Below are 23227 nucleotides of genomic sequence, written 5' to 3' on the forward strand. Positions count from 1 at the left end.
CTTTGATTGTATCCAAAGTGATTGGTTCGGTTGTAGCTGCTTTGGCCGAAGCTTTCAGGTAATTATGTTCATTTTTCTTCGCTTTTCGTTTCAATTGTTCATTTGTTTTCGATGATTCATCATCATGGATTTTAATGTCACACGTTGATTCAGTTTGGCCGCTTGCATTTGATATGATACATTTGTATTCACCTTGGTCTTCTTTTTCCACTTTTAAAATGCTCAAATATGCAAAACCTTCGGATTCACTAATTTTATATTTGGCTCCATCAGCACGAATTTCATATCCATTCCGTTGCCATTTGATTTGATAATCGGCACCGCTGAAACTACACATCAATTGCACACTCGATCCCAAATCAGCTGTTCGATTGCGTAATCTCGTTTCGATGAATGGTTTTCGCAATATTTTTGCTTGTGATTCAGATTTTGGCAATTCGACTAATTGAATTTGTGAACTTGCTGAACTTCGTCTGCGCTCTCTTTTCACCGGCTCAATTTCTTTCGGCGGTTCAAAGACGGTAACTATAGCATTTGACTCACATTCACCGTGCGAATTGGAAAGAACGCATGTATATTGGCCATCATCATTTGGTGTTGTGCCATTTATACGGAGACTCGTGATTCCCTCTTGAGACGTATTTATGATTAATTTATCGCTTGATTTCAACAATTGACCATCTTTGAACCATTGCACGCGTATGTTCACACCAGTATAGCTACATGTTAATTTTGCAGATGATCCATATAAAAGGTTACGATTCGTTAATTGACTTTCAAATATTGGCCGCTCAATTACTGACAACTTTTTTCTTGCTCTTGGTGTCGGCGTTGGAATTGATTCATTTTCTGATGCCGTCTCTTTTACACTCACATCAAATTTCGTTTCTTTTATTTGTTCGAATTCCGATTTATCAATCAATTCTTTACTGGTTTCGATTGCGTTAAAAGTAGCCTTTTCACTTTCAATTTGATCACGAATTGATTTTTCATCGGTATTCTGCTGTACACCAACCGTCTCCGATGACGTTATTTCGTCTTTATCAAAAGAAGTTGAAACATTTTCGGGTGCAAGTGTCTCTTTGGATTCTTTATTTTCAGATCGAAGTGACTTTTTTCGTTTTTTCACCTTTTCAGCGCTCAACTTACGGTCTGGCTTTTTGGCCTCTTCAAAATCGAGTTGGCCGTCTTTTGTTTTGGGTGATGCTGCCTCCTCCATTTTATTTGTATCAATTTGTTCAGTCACACTTTGAGCCACTTCACTTGGTCGATTGGACTTTTTCAATTCGATTTCAGTTTGTACTTTTGTTTCATCAGACTTGATTTTATCAACGCTTTGCTCAATTTCAGCCGCTGCATTCGATTTTTCATTCAATTTGTCTTGAGATTCTTTGACCTCCTTTGGTGGAGAACCCTCGTCAGATCGCATTGATTTTTTTCGTTTTTTCTTTTTTTCGTCGCTTAATTTGCGCTCTGGTTTTTTCCTTTCTGGACTCTTTTCTTTGACACCGGTGGAACTTTTTTCAGTTTCACTTTCGATCGTTTTTTCATTTTCCAGTTTTTTCTTTTCTGAAATCTTTTCTTCGGATTTTTCGGAAGTGTGTTTCACTAAGTTCGTATCGACAGCCTTTACTTTTTGTTCGGTTTCGAATTTCGCCGCATCTGTAATTGTGACCTTTTCACCTTGCGACTGTTGTTCTTTATCAGATTGCTCGATAGAATCGTTTGAGGATTTTTCAAGTGAATTCGCCTTCTTTTCTTCAACGTTTTGGGGCTCCAAAGCAACTTCTTTTTCAGCCAATTTTTTCGTTTCTTCAGTTGAGTCTTTCAATGACTTATTTTCATCTAGCTTGCTATCATCAAATTTTACCACAATTTCTTTTCCTTGCTCTGCAGTTTTCATCTCTTTTTCAGTCTGATCAGGAGATGTAATATCTATGTTTTTATCTTCAAGTTTGGCTTTTTCTCTTGCTAGATCTTTGTCATCTTTGATGGCGGTTTGTTTGGTCTCTTCAACATTTTCATCTTCACTCATTGAAATGGTTTGTAATTTTTCTTCTTTCACAACAGCAACTTGTTCAATTTGCGCTTGCAAAAGTTCATCTTGCTTCGAAATCTTAGCAGTCGCAGTCAAATCTTCTTCGGTTAATTGCACAACATTTTCGTTCTTTAATGGCTCTTCAGTTTTTTCTTCCGCTGTTCGAAGTGATTTTTTCCTTCGCTCAATTTTTTTCTCACCGCTCAATTTTCTTTCAGATTTCTTGCTTTTCCGTGAATCTGGCTTACTCTCTTCTGGTTTGGGTGAGTCTTCTTTCTTTTCAATTACTTCGATTTTTTCAGGCCTTTGGATTTGATCGGTGGATTGTTCGGGAATTTTCACCTGAGATTCGATTTTGGTTTCTGATTCATCAGACTCGGATTTATCAATGCTTTGCTCAATTGGAGCCGTTGCATTTGATATTTCCTCGACCTCTTTAGGTGGAGATCCTTCATCAAGTCGCATTGATTTCTTTCGTTTCTTCTTTTTCTCATCGCTTAATTTTTGCTCTGATTTTTTTCTTTCCGGAGATTTTTCTTTGACATCAGTGGTACTTTTTTGGACATCACTTTTGCTAGCCTTTTCACTTTCAACCATCAACTCCTCTTCCTTTTGAATTGTTGAACTTTCACTTTCAATACCGATCGCATTTACCTCATCTTTTTCGATAACAATCGGTTCCACTGTTTGTGGAGTAGCCTCAATTTGTTCCATTGCTTTATCGTCTGTTTGTATAGCTTCAAATGCTTTCTCTTTATTTTGACTGTCATCTTCAGTGGATTTTTGTTTTTTATCAACTTTGGTGCGTTTTGGCTTTTCTGGTGCAACATCACTTTCAATTATTGATTTGTGATTCAAATCTGTTATTGGTTCATCTTCTGATATTTTCTTTGAAGTTCTTCTTTTGGGAACTGTTGGCTTTTCTTCAACTTCTTGAAGTTTTGCTTGACTTACTGAGACAGTTGAGACTCCAACTTCAGCAAAGTCTTGGAGAATGTTCTCTAAGGTGCTAATTGTGCCCGTTTCATGACTTACGGGTGACGTAATCAAATCAGACGATGAACTAACCAATTGTGATACTTCGGATTCTTTGGCATTTTGGATGCTCAACTTCAAGTCCGCCGATGACGGTTTTTCACTCTCTTTCACAGCTTTCGGTTTTCTTTGTGGTTTTTCGGGTGCCACCTCTTCTACATCAGACCGATCTTTAATGATTACACTTGCATTTTCATCTTCGATACTCTCATCAAGTAGCATGCCAATATCTATTGTGTCAACAACCGTAGGTGTTATTCCACTCAACACACCAAGCAATACATTCAAGTTTTGCAAATTTACAATCATTTCGGATAGGTTTTTAATTGCTTTTTGCTTTTGTAACGTTTGATCGGATTTTAAGTCTCGTCGAACATTCCCACAGAATGTATTCAATTCTTTTATTGACAACAGAATTTGTTGAATTTCGTATGAAGCGTTTCCTTTCGAATTGGCTGCAACAAGATCTTTGATCAATGGCTTAGTTTCCGAAATGTATAACGTTAAATGGTCGACAAAGTTTGATTGTTGCAACAAATCGCCAGTTTTGATATCGTTTACGCACTTTTTAAGACGTTTTATTATTGGCAGAGTGTTCAATAAAATATCTTGATCGCAAGAATTCAACAGAATACAACAGGTACTGGGCAAATTATATACCAAATCAATAGACGATGAAACACATTCCAACACAGCTGTGATCGTTTTACCAATTTGCATTTCAAATTGCCTATCCTCTTCAGAGATCTTTTTAACATGTTCAACGTTTTCCATTGGCACTTTTTCAACGGTTTCTTGTGGTTTTTCCTCTTCTGAAACGGTAATTTGTTCAGTCTGAGCTTGCAAAAGTTCATTTGTTTTCGAAACGTGTGCAATTGAACTCAAATCTTCTTCATTCACCAATTGCTCTGCATTCTCAGCAAGTGAGACTTCTTCCTCGGTAATGACCTGTTTAATTTGAGATTGAGGTTTGCCAATATCTGATTCCTCTGATTTTCGCACCGTTTCGGTCAAATCTTCTTTGGTGATTTGCTCCACATCTTTTGAAACCTCACTTGCAACTTCAGTTTGTTTGAATTTCTGCTCACTTATTAGTACTTGTTGCGATTTGTCTTCCTCCACCACAGCAAACTGTTCAGTTTGTGCTTGTGAAAATTCCATCTCTGTAGAAATCTGTGCAGTTTCTGACCATTTTTGTTTGGCTAGTTGCTCAATATCTTTGGTGACTTCGGAAGAGTCTTCGATAGCAATTTCTTTAGACTCTTGCTTTTCTTCGCTTATCGTAATATCCTTTAGGTTTTCTTCTTCCACGATGGCCATTTGTTCAGTTTCCACTTGCAATTCATCTACCTTTGAGGTCTCTGCAGTTTTGCTCGATTCTTGTCCATCCAAATATACTTTGTCTTCAGAATCTTTGTTGAGTTCAGATTCTTGTTTTTGTTGGCTGATTAAGGCCTCTTGCAGTTCAGTTTGTGCTTGTGAAAGTTCGTCTTCATCTGAAATCTGAACAGTTTCGGGCAAATCTTTTGCGACCAATTGCTCCACATATTGAGAATCGGGAATAGTTTCTTTGATTTCAGCTTCTTTGATTTCAGGCTCACTTATCAAAACCCCATGTGACCTTTCATCTTTTATAACCGCAACTTGTTCACTTTGTATTTGCGAAAGATCATCCACTTTTGATATATTAGCAGTTTCAAACGATTCTTCTTTGGCCAAATGCTCAACATCTTCGGAAATCTCAAGAGTGCCTTTGACTTTGGCTTCTTTTAGCTCAAGTTCTGGCTTTTCTTCACTAATCGAGACCACTTGTGAAATATCTTCTTCTAAAATTGCGATTTGTTCGACTTGAACTTGTGACAGTTCATCTTGCTTCAAAACTTGAGCAGTTTGAGTCAAGTCTTCTTTAGTTAATTGTTCTGTATCTTCAGATACAACAGAACTGCTCTCAATCTTGGCTTCGTTGAGCTCTTGTTCTGGGTTTTTTTCCGTAACCGAAAGTTTATGTGACGTTTCTTCCACTACAATAGCAACTTGTTCTGCTTGAGTTAGCGAAAGTTTATCCTCTTCTAAAATCTGTGCTATTTCTGACAATTCTTCTTTGGAAATGGGCTTCAAGTCTTCAGAATCCTCAGAAATCAATTGAGTTTCAGCCTGCTCAAGTTTGTCTGCATGTTTTGGTTCACTTATCAATACATCTTGTATTTTTTCATCATCAACTACGACAACTTGCTCACTTTGAGACTGTGGATGTTCATCTGCGATTTCGGTTTGTTCACTAACCGAAGCAACTTGTAGTTTTTCTTCTTCAACAATAGCGATCTGTTCAATTTGAATCTGTTCACGTTCTTCTGAAATGTATGCCGGTTCGGTCAAGCCTGTTTGTATCTCTTGTTGTTCACTAATCGAAACATCTTGCAATTTTTCGTCCGTCACGATGGCAACTTGTTCACTTTGAGCCCGCGACAATTCATCTTCGTTTAGTGTCTGTGCAGTTTGTGTTAAGTTTTCTTTGGCCAATTGATTGATGTCTTCAACAACATCAGGCGTATCTTTGACTTGAACGTTTTTAAGTTCCGGTTCTGATTCTGGCACACTAGCCTCTTGTAGTTTTTCTTCTTCTATAGCAGTGACCTGTTCAGTTTGAATGTGAGATAATTCATCCACTTCCGAAATCTGTAAGGTGTCGGTCAATTGGTCTACGTCTTCAGAAATCTCAGAAAGATCTTTTGATACCGGTTGCTTGAGATTCAATTCTTGTTTTTCCTCACTGACTTCTTCTAACTTTTCTTCTTCCACGACAGCGACTTGTACACTCTGAGCTTGTGAAAGAACATCATCTATCAACGTTTGAACGGTTTCAGTCAATTCTTCTTTGGTTAGTTCCTCTTCGTCTTCAAAAACATCGACTGTACCTCCAAATTTAACCTGTTTAAGTTCCTGCTTTTGCTCAGTCAAGGCCAAATGTGATTTTTCTTCTTCAACGACAACAGCACTTTGAGCTTGTGAGAAATCATCAGCGCTTTCGTCATCAGGCTGTTTGAGTTGATTTGCTTCTTTATCTTCACCGACGAACACCTCTTGTGATTTTTCTTCTTCCAAAATAGCGATTTGCTCGGTTTGGGCTTGTACAAGTGTGTCTTCTTCTGAAATCTGAGCAGTTTCGTTCATTTCTTCTGTGACCAAATGATCAACATTTTCAGAAACTTGTGAACTATCTACAGTTTCGGCTTCTTTTAGTTCTTGTTGTTCTTGACCACTGATCAAGATCTCTTGTAATTTATCTTCTTTTACAGTGGCAATTTCGACACTCTGAGCTTGTGAAAGTACATCTTCTATCAAAGTTTTAACAGTTTCAGTCAATTCTTCTTTGGTTAATTGCGCCGCGTCTTCAGAAATATCCACAGCTTCTTCAAATTTAACTTGTTTATGTGCTTTTGCCGGTTTTTGTTCACTAATCAACGCTACTTGTGAATTTTCTTCTTCTACAGTGGCAATTTCGACACTCAGAGCTTGTGAAAGTACATCTTCTATCAAAGTCTTAACAGTTTCAGTCAATTCTTCTTTGGTTATTTCCGCCGCGTCTTCAGAAATATCAACAGCTTCTTCAAATGTGACCTTTTTAAGATCTTCTGTGTGTTTCTGTTCACTATTCAATATAGATTGTGGTTTTTCTTCTTCCACAACAACGATTTGCTCGGTATGGGCTTCCAAAAGTTCACTGTCATCAGAGATCTGAGCAGTTTCGCTTAGTGTTTCCTTGGCAATTTGCTTAATGTCTTTCGAAACCTCAGAAGTGTCTGTGATTTCTGCTTGATCCAGTTTTTCTTCACTAACCAAAGCCTCTTGTACTTTTTCTTCATCGACTATAGCGACTTGTTCGCTCTGAGATAATTCTTCTTCATTCGTAATTTGATCAGTTTCATCCAATTTCTCTTTGGTCTCTTGTACTACATGCTCAGCAGTTTCAGCAGATCGTTCAGCTTCGATTGATTCTATTTCACTGATTAATACTTCTTGTGGTTTTTCTTCTTCCAAAATGGCAACTTGTTCAGTGTGTACAGGCTCCGCAATTGATTCTTCAACCAGATTTTGTTCACTGAGTGAAACATCTTGTAGTTTTTCTTCTTCCACAATAGCGACTTGCTCGGTTTGAACGTGCAAAAGTGCATCTTCGTTAGAAATGTGAGCAGTTTCGGTCAAGTCTTCTTTGGTAATTTGATGTACATCTTCCAAAATCTCATTAGTGGACCCAACCTCAGCTTGCTTAAGTTCTTCTGCTTGTTCACTGAACAATACCTTTTGTGATTTTTCTTCTTCCACAATAGCAATTTGCTCGGTTTGGGCTTGTACAAGTGTATCTCCTTCTGAAATCTGAGCAGTTTCGATCATTTCTTCTGTGACCAAATGATCAACATTTTCAGAAACTTGTGAACTACCTACAGTTTCGGCTTCTTTTAGTTCTTGCTGTTCTTGACCACTGATCAAGATCTCTTGTGATTTATCTTCTTCTACAGTTGCAATTTGTGCACTTTGAGCTTGCGAAAGTACATCTTCTATCAAAGTCTTAACAGTTTCAGTCAATTCTTCTTTGGTAAATTGCGCCGCGTCGTCAGAAATATCCACAGCTTCTTCAAATTTAACTTGTTTGAGTGCTTTTGCTTGTTTTTGTTCACTAATCAACGCTGTTTGTGACTTTTCTTCTTCTACAGCAGCAATTTCGACACTCTGAGCTTGCAAAAGTACATCCTCTATCAAAGTCTTAACAGTTTCAGTCAATTCATCTTCGGTTAATTCCGCCACGTCCTCAGAAATATCAACAGCTTCTTCGTATTTAACCTCTTTAAGTTCTTGATCTTGCTCAGTTAAGGCCAAATGTGATTTTTCTTCTTCAACGACAACAGCATTTTGAGCTTGCGAGAAATCATCAGCCCTTGAAATTTGCGCTAGCTCGTCCAAGTTTTCTTCAGTTAATTGTTCAGAAACCTGGACAGAACTTTCTACATCAACTTGTTTAAGTTCTTCTTGTGATTTAACTTCTTCAAGATTGGCGACTTCTTCGGTTTGTGTTTGCGAAAGTTGATCGTCGACCAACATCTGAGCAGTTTCTGTTAATTTTTCTTTTGATATTGTCTCAATATCTTCGGTAACTTCAGGATATCCATCAAGGACAGTTTCTTTTGACTCTTGGTCTTCTTCACCTACCGTAATATCTTTTGGTTTTTCTTCTTCCACAATGGCCACTTGTTCAGTTTGCGCCTGCCGTAATTCATCTACCTTTGAAGTATCTACAGATTCGCTCAATTCTTGTTTATCCAATTGTACTATTTCTTGAGAACCTTCATCAATTCTGTCAATATCCGCCTCTTCAATTGCGGATTCTTGTTTTTGTTCAGTAATCAACACCTCTTGTGACTTTTGCTCTTCCACAATGGCAATTTGCTCGATTTGAATCGGTTCATGTTCAGAAATGTTGGTCAAGTTCTGTTTAGTCAATTGTTCAACATCTTCAGTGCTTACAACATCACCTTGTTTTGGGTCTTGTTCCTTTGAAATCTCCTGTAACTGATCTTGTTGTAGCTCTTGCAATTGTTCACTTATCAACAACTCTGATAATTTCTCTTCTTCTACAGTGGCATGTTGAACACTCTGAGCTTGTGAAAGTACATTCTCTATCAAAGTCTCAACAGTTTCACTCAATTCTTCTTTGGTTAATTGTACCGTATCTCCAGAAGTATCGATATTGTCTTCAAATTTAACCTGTTTACCTGCATTGTCTTGCTCAGTCAAAACCAAATGTGATTTTTCCTCTTCAATAACGACAGCATGCTCAATTTGGGCTTGCGAAAGTTCATCTTGAGTATCGCTCTGGGATAAATCAGTTGGATTTATTTCTTGTACTTGATCTTCCTTGGTGATGTGCTCTGAAGTGATAATTTCTTCAACTTGTGAACTTTCACCAATTTCGCTGATTGACAAACTCCTTACGTCATCGGCCGAATCAATTACAGCCGTTTGTTGACCTGCTATACTACCAAGTTCATCCGATTCGATAATATTTGCTTCAATTTCTCTGTGTGCTACATCGATATTTTCAGCCATTTCCAGAATTTCGCCAGAGAATTCGTCTTCTGTTTGCTTTGCAATGGAGAATTTAGTTTCCGGTGACGTAATATTCGCTTCAGGTTTTTGCTCTTGGATTGGTTCATCGTCGCCCAAAATTTGATGAATATTCTCTATAATCATATGCACCAATTCCAATGGTTTGCACAGTTTGTCTACAGTTTTGGTTATCAGAATTGGATGTGTAGTTTCTGCATATTGTATTTCGTTTTGAATGTCTGTGATTTGTAATTTTGTCATGGCAATTGAATCCGATAGTTCTTTGTTGAATGGTACGGCAGATGCTTGGGCTATTTCACTTTGCTTAAAGTATAGTTGCGATTCAATACTTTGCAGTTCGGCGATGAAACTTTGAATTTCGACCGAATTCCTTGAGATATGCTCTAATGGATCGCGTAAAATGTATGCGCCCAATATGCACATGCTTGTTTTTAATTCGTTTAGTGGTCGCTCGATATCTCTAATATTCGCTTTGGATGATGTTTGTTTCACCAGATTCAAACAAGATTCAATCATTCGAATCGGTTTTTCTAAGTGAGCAATGACAGCTTCAATTGGTGTCACATTCATATCTTCGACACAACCCAATGTATCGTTTAGATTCTTTTCCAAAGACATAAGCTCACCATATGCGGCTTCAGCTATTTCTGGATTGGTTTCGGCTAATATTTCCGGATTTATTGAATCCAATTTTTCTTTTAAGTCCCACAAAAGATTGGCGATCTCTTGAATTTCTTCGGCCGTATTTTGTGTTTTATCCAAGATTTTCGCCAGATGACCCAATGATCTCGACAGCACTTTGTATGGGCTAAGTGTAAGCAATTGCCCATTCAAGAGCATAGTTACGCAATTTCGTAGATCTTTTGAGCTTGACAAGAATTCATCGTGTAAAATGTCACTGTCCGACTTCAATGTAGTTGGCTGAGAGGCAATCGGTTCTTCTTCGATTGCGGTGTCTGTAATATTTGCAACGGTTGCTTGTTGTACATTGTCAACTATGGTCACTTTTTCGACTGCGCCCAATACCACTTCGCTGGTACTTTCACCACTTGCGATGAATGTGTTAATTTGTTCGCAAACTGTATTCAAACGTTCCAATGGCACCGACAACATGTCAATGGCCTTCGTCAGCAGTAGCGGATGTATGTCTTCCGAATATTGAATCGTATTTTCAACGTGTGTTAATTGATTTTTCACCTCAAGCACAATATTGGCCAGTTCCGAATGCAACGGTGTTGCCTTTGATTCTTGGCAATTTTGTTGCAAGAAAAACAATTGTGATTCAATTGTTTGAAGATCAGCAATTAACTGTTGAATGTTGGGTGTATTTCTTGAAATTTTTTGCAACGGATCTTTTACAATGAATTCCGTCAAATGTGCGATGCTAGTTTTTAAATCGTTCAATGGTGTTTGTAGTTCATTGATTACGCTTGTCGAATGCAATGCTGTTTGTAAACATTTCTCGAGTTTTTCGTTTGGTTGCTGCAAATGAATCATAACCGCTTCGATTGGTGGTCTGATCATGTCTCGTGCGCTGACAATGACCTCATTCACGCATTTTTCCAATGCACATAAATCGATTTGGTTGGCTTCGCTCACAGCACCCGAACACGATTCGATGGACTGTTTTAAATCCGATAAAAGGTATGAAAGTGTTTGCAAATCGACGGTATGTGATTCTTGAATTGAGTCCATTGTTTGTTGAATGTATGAAATCGGTTGGGATAATGGTTGATAGTTTTGTTGTTGATGAATTTCGTTTGGTGCATCACCACTTTCTTTTGCAATTGCTTCAATGCTTAAATAAAGTGCTCGAAGACTTGCATTGAATTCGGCTTCAAATATATTTGTTTCGTCGATAAAATTGAATTGGTGTCCCAATCTAAGCTCTTCAGCTTTTTCTAATTGATTTTCGTGTGTTGCCGATTGGCTACCGATTGTGTCGTCGTCTAACATACTTTCCGTTTCTGTACGGTGTTGTTCCTGATCAATTTCACTGTTTCGGTCAATTGGTGTATTTTCGTTAAATTTCTCATTGGGCCTCGATTCCGCGGCTTCGTCTGAAGCACTTTCTGAATCGACGTTTTTTTTAAGCTCATCTCGTGTTTCCAAGTCCGCTTTTAGCTGCTCAATGATATCGGCGGTGCTTTCGTTGATAATTTTTGCATCGAATACGGTGTCATGAATTTTGACGTCAAGCAAATTTATTTGAGCCAACAGTGAATTCAATTGATCCTCTTCGTCGGGAGTTAAGCGCTTTTCTTCGGATTTGCGAAGCAAGTCATTTACTTCCACTTGGAGATCGTTCTTGTCTTTTTTCGTTTGTTCAGTCGGTACGCGCTCAACTGGAGTTTGTGGCTGCAATGTTTGAAGAATTTGCATTAATGGTTGCTGCATTTCGGCAAATATTTGACATACTTCATTAATGCCGTCCAATCGAATGACACGATACTTTTCCAATTGTATGATATTATTTTTGAGATCATTCAACTGATTGCTCATATTTTCCGCACACTTTTCCTGCTGAATGAAAGCATTCAAACACGTTTTCAATTCGACGATATGTTTATCGAATTTTAAGTTGTCGCTGGATGTAAAATCGAAATTCTTAAGCTCGATTACACTAGCATGAATTTCCGTCAATAGTTTCGATATGCTGTTATTCTCTATTTGCAATTCACCCGCGCTGTCAATCATTTCCAAAATATTTTGAAATTGAACCTGTGGCGGATCCACTTTTAGCTGTGGTGCCCTCGATGATAATTTCAGTACATCACCGATATTTTCACAATTTGACATTTTCTCAAGTGTTGCGCTCAAATTCGAAACTGGTGCACTGATTGAATCAATTGATTTTGTGATCAATAGCGGATGAATCGATTCTGCAAACTGAATGGAATTTTGCACTTCAGATAGTTGTGCTTTCACCAAATCGACTGCCGTCACAAGTTCTCGGACTAGTTCATTCTCTGCGTTTGCATTTAACGATTCTTTAGCGAAGAACAATTGTGATTCAATATTTTGTAAATCGGCGATAAACGATTGAATCTCGTTTGTATTGCGTGATATGTGTTGCAGTGGATTTTCAGCAATAAATCCACCCAAACATTGAATACTCGCTTCCAATTCGTTCAAAGGTTTTTGCATTTGCACAATGGTCGCATGTTGAGTTGCGGTCGCAACAGTTTCCATTTGACGTTGGCACTGTTGAATGCTTTCAATGGGTGTTTGAATGTGTCCAATGACGGCTTCGGTTGGTGGTCGACTCACATCGTCAATACTTTGAAGTGCTTCATTCAAGTGTTTCTCCAACATAATCAACTCGGCATGAATTCCAACCAACTCTGGTGTTGGTTCCGTTGATAATTCGGGATTTAAACCGGCCAAATTTTCACGTAAATGACATAATTGCTGAGCAATTGTTTCACAATCAGCTGGCTCATTGATTTGTTGTGTTGATTCAATGATTGCATTTCTCACTTCGTCAAGCGGTTTCGATAAAACTGCGAAATGTCTATTGGTTGACATCAATTGAACGGTTTTTATTTGAACATCATTAATGCATTGGCCCAAAATCACGAGGCTCGATGTTAATTCGTTTTGAAAAACGTCCACTTCTTTGGCGTATTCATCGATCTCCGTAACGGTTTCCATTTCGGAAATATCCTCATGCGTTGCTTCCGGTTCGATGAGATTAAAATCAATGTTTGTGGCACATAGACATAGATCAACCAATGGTTTTACCAACAATTTTGTACGATCAGAAATTGATAGATCATCTTGCATTTCAAGAATAACTTGACCGTCTGTGCTCATGGCAAAATTACGAATTTCCATTAACGGTTTTGCCATTTCTTTTAGCAATGAAATATTTTCCATTTCACTCAGATTGTTTGTCTCCTGCAACGAATGCAATTGATTGCTTTCGATGTAGTGTTGCATTTCATGCAAAGGTTTCGCAACTTTTCTCAAGTCGCACGTTCCCATATGAAGATCGCCAGCCGCCTGTAATGTGTCCAACTGTTGTGTTTCAGAAATGGCATGCACAATTTGTGGTATTAATTTTACGTTGGCGCATCGTTTTCGGCGATTGTCATCGGTCATTTCCAATTCAGAGATGTTTTGTTGTGTGCTCATATCAGCCACATGTTCAACCGTCTCAGGGCTGAATTTATTTATGCATTCAATTAATTCAAGCAATGGCTGAGCATGAGTCTTTAGATCTTCATTGTCAATTTCGGACAGATCTTTGGCTAATTGAACCAATTCCTGTTGTCCTTTTACACTTGTAACATACTCACGCAATTCGGTCAATGGTTTTGCGATTTCCGTTAAAATTGCCGTATTTTCAATATTGACCAAATTTTGTTCGGTTTCCATCAAATCGGCCGTGTGCACTTGAAGTGAATGCTGAATTTCTCGCAATGGTTGTGCCAGTGTTTTCAATTCGGATAAATTGCTCATGATCGAAAGTTCTTCTAAATTATCAATTGTACCATGTTCTTGTACATTACGAACGCATCGCTCAAGTTCTGGCAAAAGTACCACATTTGCCGTTCGCTGTTGATTGTCAGCTGTTATTTGTAACGCAGAGATATCTTCTTGATTTGATAAATCGGTTAAATGTTCGAAAACGGTTTCTTTGATTTGATCAATGCATGTCAATAGCTCCAACAGTGGTTGAGCTTTTGTTTTCAAATCATCGGTCTCTGATATGTCGGTGCTCATTTGAATAGCCATTTGACCTTCGGTTGTTGCCACAAAATCTCGAATTTCGATCAAAGGTTTGGCCACTTCTTTTAATTGCGACAAACATTCCAATTCACTGAGTGATTCACTTTGTTCAGCGCCTTGACTGCTCTCAATGTAATGCTGTAATTCATGTAATGGTTCAGCAATTGATTTTAATCCCTCCAATCCGGTTACCGATGATATTTCATGCAAAGCCTTAACCGTTTCTTCGCGTTGTGTATTCGATATGCAACGTTTCAATTCTTCAACACTTACAACCACCTCTGGCACAATTTCGGGCGCAACTGATCTTGCAAATTGTTCAATCGTATGCAGATCAATACTTTCCATGCAAACAATTAAATCGATGAGTGGCAACAATGGTGCTGAATCGGAATTTTCTTCTTCCGAAAATGAAATTGCATGCAATTTTTGCAATGTACATTCGTCCAATGATTGAGCCTGTTTTTTCAATGTCAATAATGGCTGAGCCACCGATTTTAATGTTGCCAAATTCTCATCATTTATGTGATCGGCATCGGTGAATCCTTCTGGATTTGTGTCAATAATTTGTTTCAATTCTTTGATTGGCTCTTGAATTGAATGAAGTATTGAAATGTCATCAACAGTGGCAAATGTTTCCAATGTTATCGCTAAATTGGGCAATGGTTCGGGTATTGTAACTACGCATCGATGTAATTCGGCAAATTGAACGGCCGTAATTTCCTGTTTATCAAATCCACCAAATCCGATATGATCGAAAATGCATTTTTGCATATGTGATACGCTTTTTTGTAATTTATCAATTGCAACAATGGATTCAGCTTGTTTCGCCTTCATAATTGAAACGTGTAGCTTTTGCAATGGCTTTGTTAACTGTTCCATTGCATTTTCGCTGAGATTTTCCACATCAAATTCATTTATTTTCGATACTGTTTCGGTTAAAACGGTATTTAAGTGTTTTTGTGTGACCGATTGCGACTGATTACTCATTAATTCCTTTTGAAATTCTTGCAGATTTCGTTTTAGTGTCATAATTTCGATTGATTCTTTTGGCCATTGAACATCTGGTTTGGTAATATTTGGCGTAAACTTTTCACTATCATCATGCGGCAATTGTTCTGCCACAGATTTCATCATTGATATGTCGTCCATCGTGGATAGGTCATCGGGTGCATCTAAAATATGTTGCAAAATAATTTCCACATTTTTCTTCAATTCCACAATTGGTTTGGCAAATTTGACACTTTCTGGCTGTGCATCGGCACTGAACGATCCAGCCATTTCACCCAAATTCGATTCATGTTGAATCAATGCAATGCATTCATGCATTTCCTTCAATGGTCTTGCCAATTCTTTGAAATCCGATAAATTATCTTGGCTTGAAATTGATTGCAGTGGATCGTCGGTGTTGACTTCGATAACTTTCAGTGATTCGCGTACATTTTCCAACGGAGTGACCAGCATTTGTATCAATTTCAATTGGTTTTCATTTGATTGTGACAGTTGTGCTTGATCTTGTGTCGTCTCTTGCATTTCTTGCAAATTTTGTTGTATTGCCTGTAACGGTTTGGCTAACATTGACAACGATGGTATATTCTTCACATCCAAATCGGTGGCCTCTTCAAATTGTGTATGCTCTTGCAGACTGGCAATATAACGATTTACATCGACAATTGTTTCCACAATTTGTTGAATACTTTTTTCTGGCATCGATTTTATTGAAACCACTTTATTTTGTGACATTGAACTACCCGATAGTTCATCCTCTTCGGCAACACGCAACCATGGAACCAAAATAATATTTTGTTCGGTTGCGTCAATTTGTTGTCTCAATTCACTGAGAATGGTTTGACATTTTAATGTTTGTTGATTTAGTGAAATTTTCTCACCACATCGGCGAACACTATCTTTGAGCACATTCAATGGATCCAATATTTCTTGAGTTGATTGCGATGTTGAACGTTCTTCCATTTGACGGAAACAATAGTTTAAATCATCGAGTGGTTTTTTAATCGATCCTAAAATGGTCAGGCAACTATTTTCATCACACTCAATGGCGTTTGTCATTAAATTGCTGAGTTGATCTCTTAACATGATGAATGAATCTCTTACACTATCGCTCAATGGTTGCGCTTCTATGTTGCTTCCCATATAGATGAGACTTTGGTTAACACTATCAATGATACGTTTTGTGTCTGTATTTTCAATGGGCGGTGAATGTCGTCCCAATGTACCGTTTTCGATGTCTTGACCAATGCGCGCCAAACCATTTTGAATTTCTTGTAACGGTGGTAAAATTGCATCACAAACCTCAATTGCATGTGTCGGCGATTGACTTTCCAATGTTTCCAACGATTTGAATAGCTCGTACATTGGTGGTGTCACAGTGTCCCATAACACAATGTTGATTTTTTCTTCAAGTGTCTCTTCAACACCACTTTGTTCGGCATTCAAAATTTGTTCGATTGATGCAATTTCATTTTCAAGCGAACTTATTGGCTGCATTAAATTGCGTAGCACTTCGTCGGGTGCAGCATTTGAATCGGTTGAATCCAAAATTTCTTGCATTTTAACAATGGATCGGCAAACATTTTTGAAATTTTGTGCTTCGGCGGGCAATTGATTCGTTGACAATGATTCAAATGGCACCGATTCGGGTACATTTTGTACACGTTCCATTGTATCGGTAATGTGTTGAGCCACCTCAATTGCATTTGCTTCTTGAAGTAATGTTTGAGTTTTGATCGTATCTTGTGTGATTCGGATTCCCATGCGTAAATCAGTCATGAGTATTTTTATTTCATTTTTAACACTTGATTGGCTTTTATTTTCGGCAATTTGTTCGATTGTATCGAATAGTTGAACAAATTCTTCACCAACACTATCAACAACACATACGCTAGTTCGTTGTACCATTGTATGTCCAACTTCATCCATCGATACGCATTTTTCAACTACAGTCAATGCTTGATGAAGCTTTTCAAAATCACTTCCAACTTCGGTGAATAACGCTTCCAACGACGATTGGCCATTGTATTCGTTTAGCTGTTGTCGCATATGAGTTATTGGCTCCAAAATATTACGAACAATAGTCAAACTTCCGTCAACCGATGCCGGTGACATCATTAGAGCCGATTGTGCATGCACTTCTTCTTTGATTGTACTTAAATTTCGTTCAAGAATTTCAATTAGCTTCGCTAACGGCACCACTGCATTTAGATTTTCTTCAATGTCGTGTTGTTCAACGATATGCTTTTTTGCCGGATCATCGGTTTGTGATGATGACACCTTTCGCTTTCGGCTGCTACTTTTACTTGAATGCTCCAAACTAACAAAGTCTTCGGCATCATGTACCATTGATTGGTGTTTCTCTGAATCTCTTGCGCTCAATAATTCTTCTGTATTATCATCATCATCATTTCCATCTTCGCTCATTTTAGTCGCTCGAGATAAGCTAAAGTAATCGTCAACATCACCACTCATTATTGATTCATCTCGATGATGCTTGTTTGAATGATGTGATTCGTCACCGGTCAATGATTCGTCAATGGTCGTCAAACCATGAAGACTGACCTCGTTAATTGAAACATTATCGAGATCGGCTTCGGTTCGCATATCTTCTTCGTTCAAGAAATACTCGGATGCAACATCAATGATAACCGCTTCCATCAGTAAATTGCCCGATTGTGATGTTTCTTTAACAAAACGTAACGGTGGCAATTCGACAATATTGTGTTCGGTAACATGTTCGGAAATTTGATCGGCATACATTTCGACAATTTGTAATGCCTCCTCTTCGGTTAGATCGGGCGTTTCGTACAACGATACACTCACTTCTTTGCCATCAAAACTAAACGAAACGTCTGACTTTTGTGTTACATCGGCCGGTGTTTCGTATAATTGAGATGATCGTTCTTCGTTTATTGTGGACAACGAATGATTTCGTTGAAGTTCTGCATTTGTATTTGAATTCGATTTGACTGCATCGTCAAAGCCCAAAATTGAGGCTGAACTGGCCACAATACCCATACAATTTTTCGCCTCACACGTATACGTGCCAAGACAACAAGTGCCATCTTGACCTGATATTATTCGATGAATGTCACCAGCTTTCAGCTCAATGCCGTCTTTATACCATTTTAAAACTGGTTGCGGAACACCGATCACCTTTGGTTACATTAAACATTCACAATGACACATTTCAATTAATTTTTTTCCCCACATTTTCATCAGTTCAACAAAGAAAAACATAAAATGTATTTAAAATTTACCTTGCATTCGAGATTAACCGCTCCTTCCTCCGTTAGAATGGCACGAAGGCATTCGAGAAACTTCGGTTTTTTATAATGCCGTGGAATTTGCAACTTCAAAAAGCACGATGTGACACTAGTTCCGTAATCATTTGTTGCAACACATTTCCATTCAGCCTGATCTACAAATTCGATCTTTCGAATCAGTAATTGACAATTGGCGGACGTTTCACGCAAAATCACATAACGCTCTGAATCTTCAATTGGTAATTCATCACGATACCACGATAATTTTGGTTCCGGTTGACTTGAAACTGTAATTAAAATTCATATAAATGTACTGTATTCATGAATAGCACAATATCTTAGCTGTAAATCTTACCTTCGATAAAAAATCGAAAATCTTCGTTGATTTTGGCTTCTTGACTTTCAAGACCTTGAACGAATTTGGGCGGTTGATTTATTTTCTGGGTGTAAACAAGACGTTCATCGTCATTTAATTTATCTTGAATATCTTCAACCGTTAGTATGGCTGTGCTGCTTGTTTCGCCCATGCAATTTTTGGCAACGCAACAATACGTTCCCAGTGAATTTGTGCCAGTCAATTGATAAACATCGCCCGGTTTTAATTCTTGGCCATCTTTGAACCATTTTAATTGAGGCGTTGGAAAACCAACCACCTTACATTCGAACGATACCAGACCTTCGTCGGTGAGGACAGCTTTTAGATTTTCCATAAATCGTGGTTTTCGATAATTTTTCGGAATGTCCATTTCAACGGTGCAGGTTGAAATACCGACACTTCCATCAATACTGATTACAACTACTTTCCATTCTCCTTCGTCGTTGCTATTTGACTCTTTTATTTCGATCATATACATTCCCAAGCCATCTTCAACTATGCGAACATTTTCATTGGCTTCGACACGACCTCCCTTATTGTACCATACAACTGATTTTGGCCACGGCGGTACCACCACTACAATGTAAAAAAAAATCAACAATAAAAAAGAAGAAAAGAAAAAATGATTTATAAATTTCGCTTTTTTTTAATTTTCTCTCATTATCATCGATCGCAGTCAGTTTCTCAATATGATTACGTGAATGCGTGTGTGACTTATAGGTAATTACAACAACGGTACATTATTTCATTTGGAACGCGTCCAAGAATTTTGTTTTAACGATGGCGACATACACGTAGAGCTTTCAGCTTTCGGAATTTTTCGAATCGCATATATTTATTTACGCTTTGAAATCAAAACCAAGCGAAGAAAATTTCGTGATCGGCAAATAATAATAACAATAACAAAGATAGTAGTGGTATTAATAAAATCTAGTGTATGGTCTGTTACACGTTTTTAAAACGCATACACGCACACTTACCTTGTGTCGCCAAGGTGATTGCGTCGCCAAGTTTTATTTTTAAATTTTTCAATTCATCGGTGAATATCGGCGGTGTTCCATGATGATTCATACTATCAGCTGGTTTGAGTGAACCTTCACGACTTCCTTTACCAACCACATGCAATTTTGAACTGGAATAGGTGCGACCCATACAATTGACCGCCTCACATGTATAAGTGCCCAGTGACGTCGGGTCGTCTGGGTTTGCTGTCAATGCGAATACATCGCCCGCTTTTATCTCTTTTGAATCTTTGAACCATCTTAAAAATGGTGTTGGCACACCAATTACTTTACATTCCAACGAAACGGTTCCTTGTTCGGTGAGCAGAGCACGTAAATGTTCAACAAATTCGGGCGCTTTGTACGCTTTTGGTACCAGCACATTGAGAACAGCCAAACATGAATTTCTACCGCTTGCATTTTCAACCATGCACATCCATCGTCCAACATCATCCAAACTGACCGGTGTCAATTCCATGCAATAAAAATTCCCTTCATTCACACAACGAACATGATTATTTTCACATACTCGACGATCATTTCGAAACCATGTAACCTATGAACAAAATGAAATAACATAATAACGACGACATTGATTTCAATTTCACATTAGATTTTATAGCCAAATGGGCGGAGTCACAGCTGTGGACATTACAAATTTGGTAACAAATTCAAAATTACCTTGACCGGTGATGAGCTTCGAATCTCCACTAAGAGTCTGGTACGTGTACCAACTTTGACAGACAGGTCGGTCAGACGGCGAACAAATGTGGGCGGATCATCGCCGCTTGATCTATCTTCGACAACTAATTCAATGTCTTTTCGTGAAATTTTACCGGTTTTCGTTTTCGCGAATAGTGTGTAGTGTCCAGCATCCTCACGCTGCACATGATCTAAAGCTAATTGAATGGCATTTTTATTTTGTGCAATGCGATATCGTTCCGATTTTTCGATTGGAAAATCATCTCGTTTCCTAAGAAAGTGAAAGAAAGAGAGAATCAGTGTAATATATATGTGTCAATTGTTATATGTTTTTTTTTGTTTTTAATTTGAATATTTTGACGCATATGTTTGGTAAATGACGCAGAGAATATCGTCATCCATAACAGAAACACGAATAAACGACGTCTGCTTACACCTACATCTTAAAAACATTTAATAATTTTTGCTCGATATGCATTTGCGTCACCAATAATTAACATTATTCATATTCTCTAGACACATACCAGATGAACTGACCTGCCACTTCATTTCTAATGTTGGCATTTTTCTTCTTTTTTTCAAATTTATTATCAATATGGCGGAAACATTATGTTCGGTACAATTTGTTGTCGTCACCGAAACCAAACCCGACCAAACACACGCACACACATAAAAATTCCGTTGTGCTGCCATTCATGCAATTTATAGAATTCATAAAGTTTATATGGAACAATAATGTTAATCGTCGACAACTGTTACTGTGAAATTTGTTGACTGGTTGCCAAAAATGCTCTGAATACTTTCGAATACCTTTCAACGTCATATTTGTAGTCATTTTAATCATTTCACTAAACCATCAGTGACGAATTCTATTGAATTGATCCAAACGAAAGCGTGCGTGCGTGCGTGTGTTTTTCCTCGTTTCTTCAAACGATTTCCTTTGGTGTTTTATAGTACAAATTATACGACTTAAGAATAAATGCAAACCTTTTACTGTAAACAGATCCAGCCGATGAAATGTGACCATGTGATTTATTACCATTTGTGCAACAAGCACAACGGCAACACGTTGAACATTTATTGCCCATTTCATGTGCCGATATTTTTTATTTTATTTTCGCGCACAAAGTATTTGAACTTATTCACAGTTCAAAACAACAACAACAAAAATAATTATTATTTTTTGTTTATGCTGATCATTAATTGATGCACTACAAACACAATCATGGCTGTCAATCAAATGTTCATTGCAACGAGAATAGCTCAAGAGCTTTGTGGTTTTCGATATAAATTTCTGCTTTTGTTGACTACTTCACTACAAAGTACATTACAAAAATTTCAAATTATATTTATATCATTTTACGTAATCGAGTCGAGGGTAATTTAATAGAATTTTCTTCATCACTTTTTTATTTATTTTAGTTTTCTAAATACTGGGGGATTCGCTTGCAAAAGAATCAGCAGTCAGCGATGCATGTAATTCCTAACGGCTCAGAGTGAAATAATAGAATGACATCCGAAAAAAAATGTGAATTTGTTCGTTAAATTGCATTTTGTTATGTTTTGACTATGTTTGATGTAGAAATATTTAAAATCGTGTAGCTCTTTACACACACACAGAGAGAGAGAATAGGGGAAAAAATGAAAGAAAAGATGCAGCGAGAAGAAATGTCTTTGAAATCTCGTAATTTTTCAGCCAAATAAAAAAATGGTTGAAATGATCACGCGGCCGAAGAATGAAAACAATCACGTCTCGAATTGATGTAACTTATTAATGAGAAGAGGAACGAAAATTGTACACATTTGATGGATAGCAGCTCTTGTCTTTCGGATTACTCTATTTTTGTTGCATAAAATTCATTAATTCATTGGGCTCCTTCATATTTCAATTTGACCGCGAATTAAATGAATTATTATGTTCGATGCTTTCATTCAAACCAAACACAACAACTACAAAAACTGAAGTTGAAAAAATGTGACGAAAACAAGATAAATATCATCAACAAATCATAACAACAAATTCACGTAAAAGAGTAAAACAGATTGTATTTTCATTATTCAGTATTTATTATCTTGTTCACGCGCATTCATCTAAAAATATCATCGATTCTAAGACCGAAATATTATTTTTGTAGCAGCATTTCATAAAGTTTTTTTTTCATTTCGGCTTATTATTGGTATTGGCGTTCGTTATTGTTAACGATCTAAATACATAACGAAATCATTCTCCCTCTCACACTCTGTGTTTTTCCCCATCTTTTTTTCTCTTTTGTGTGCACGTCGTTGTGGTATATTGACTTTGTTTTGAGATGTCCGTTAGATGGTCATTCGTTTTCACTAAAATAAAACATGGATTCGTGAAATTCGAGTCCACATTTTGTGTATCGTGTAGCCGCTTTACATTGAAAAAAAAAAATTCACAAAAAAACTGTATCAATGGGCACAATGTTTAATTTTTGGCATCAATTGCATTGATTCGGTCACACTTGTTTGTTCGTGAGCGTGAGCGTGAGCGCGCAATTGCTTATGCGTTTTCATAACCACGATGCCGAAATATGTGTATTGCGATATTTGCGTGTTATTACTGGGGCATATCAAAGAAGCACTTGAAAATCTCAATTCACTGCCACAAATCAATCAACCGATTAGTGTTTTTATTTTGTTTTATTTTTAAAAAAATATTGAAATCATACAATCCAACATCCAATGTAATGATGTAACAAAGCAATGTACACTTGACTATACTTGAGAATAGTCCATTTTTTGAAGTCCTCGTTTTTCACTCCAGAAATGTTTGTAATTTTCTTTAAAATGAATTTAAACCATTATTATTATGTCACACGGGAAGAAAGTGGTTCAAACAATAGTCAAGGTACGTTTAAGAAGAATCAAATAATTGAATTGAGTGTGCAAAGGCAAGCGATGATGTAGGTACATATGT

The 23227-nt window shown here is 37.5% G+C and overlaps 2 protein-coding genes across 3 annotated transcripts in view; both read right to left on the reverse strand.

The window, feature by feature from the left end:
* The window catches only part of LOC116351026 (muscle M-line assembly protein unc-89), a 40919-nt gene extending 36256 nt beyond the window's left edge, over positions 1-4663 (reverse strand). For both annotated transcript variants that reach the window (XM_031783057.1, XM_031783071.1), the window contains exon 1: positions 1-4663. In XM_031783057.1, coding sequence (XP_031638917.1) covers positions 1-4393 — 4393 coding nt within the window. In that variant the 5' untranslated portion in view covers positions 4394-4663.
* LOC116347955 (titin-like) overlaps positions 4420-23227 on the reverse strand; it is a 25283-nt gene continuing 6475 nt past the window's right edge. The window contains exons 3-8 of the mRNA XM_031778782.1: positions 20266-20557; positions 19564-20140; positions 18563-19159; positions 18202-18494; positions 4472-18097; positions 4420-4434 (exon numbers count right to left, since the gene is read on the reverse strand). Of these exons, the coding sequence (XP_031634642.1) occupies positions 4420-4434; positions 4472-18097; positions 18202-18494; positions 18563-19159; positions 19564-20140; positions 20266-20557 (15400 nt within the window). The remainder of the gene's footprint in view (positions 4435-4471; positions 18098-18201; positions 18495-18562; positions 19160-19563; positions 20141-20265; positions 20558-23227) is intronic.

The sequence above is a fragment of the Contarinia nasturtii genome, unplaced genomic scaffold (assembly GCF_009176525.2).
Source record: "Contarinia nasturtii isolate CC-2019 unplaced genomic scaffold, AAFC_CNas_1.1 Cnas_scaffold_129, whole genome shotgun sequence".
Lineage (NCBI taxonomy): Eukaryota > Metazoa > Arthropoda > Insecta > Diptera > Cecidomyiidae > Contarinia > Contarinia nasturtii.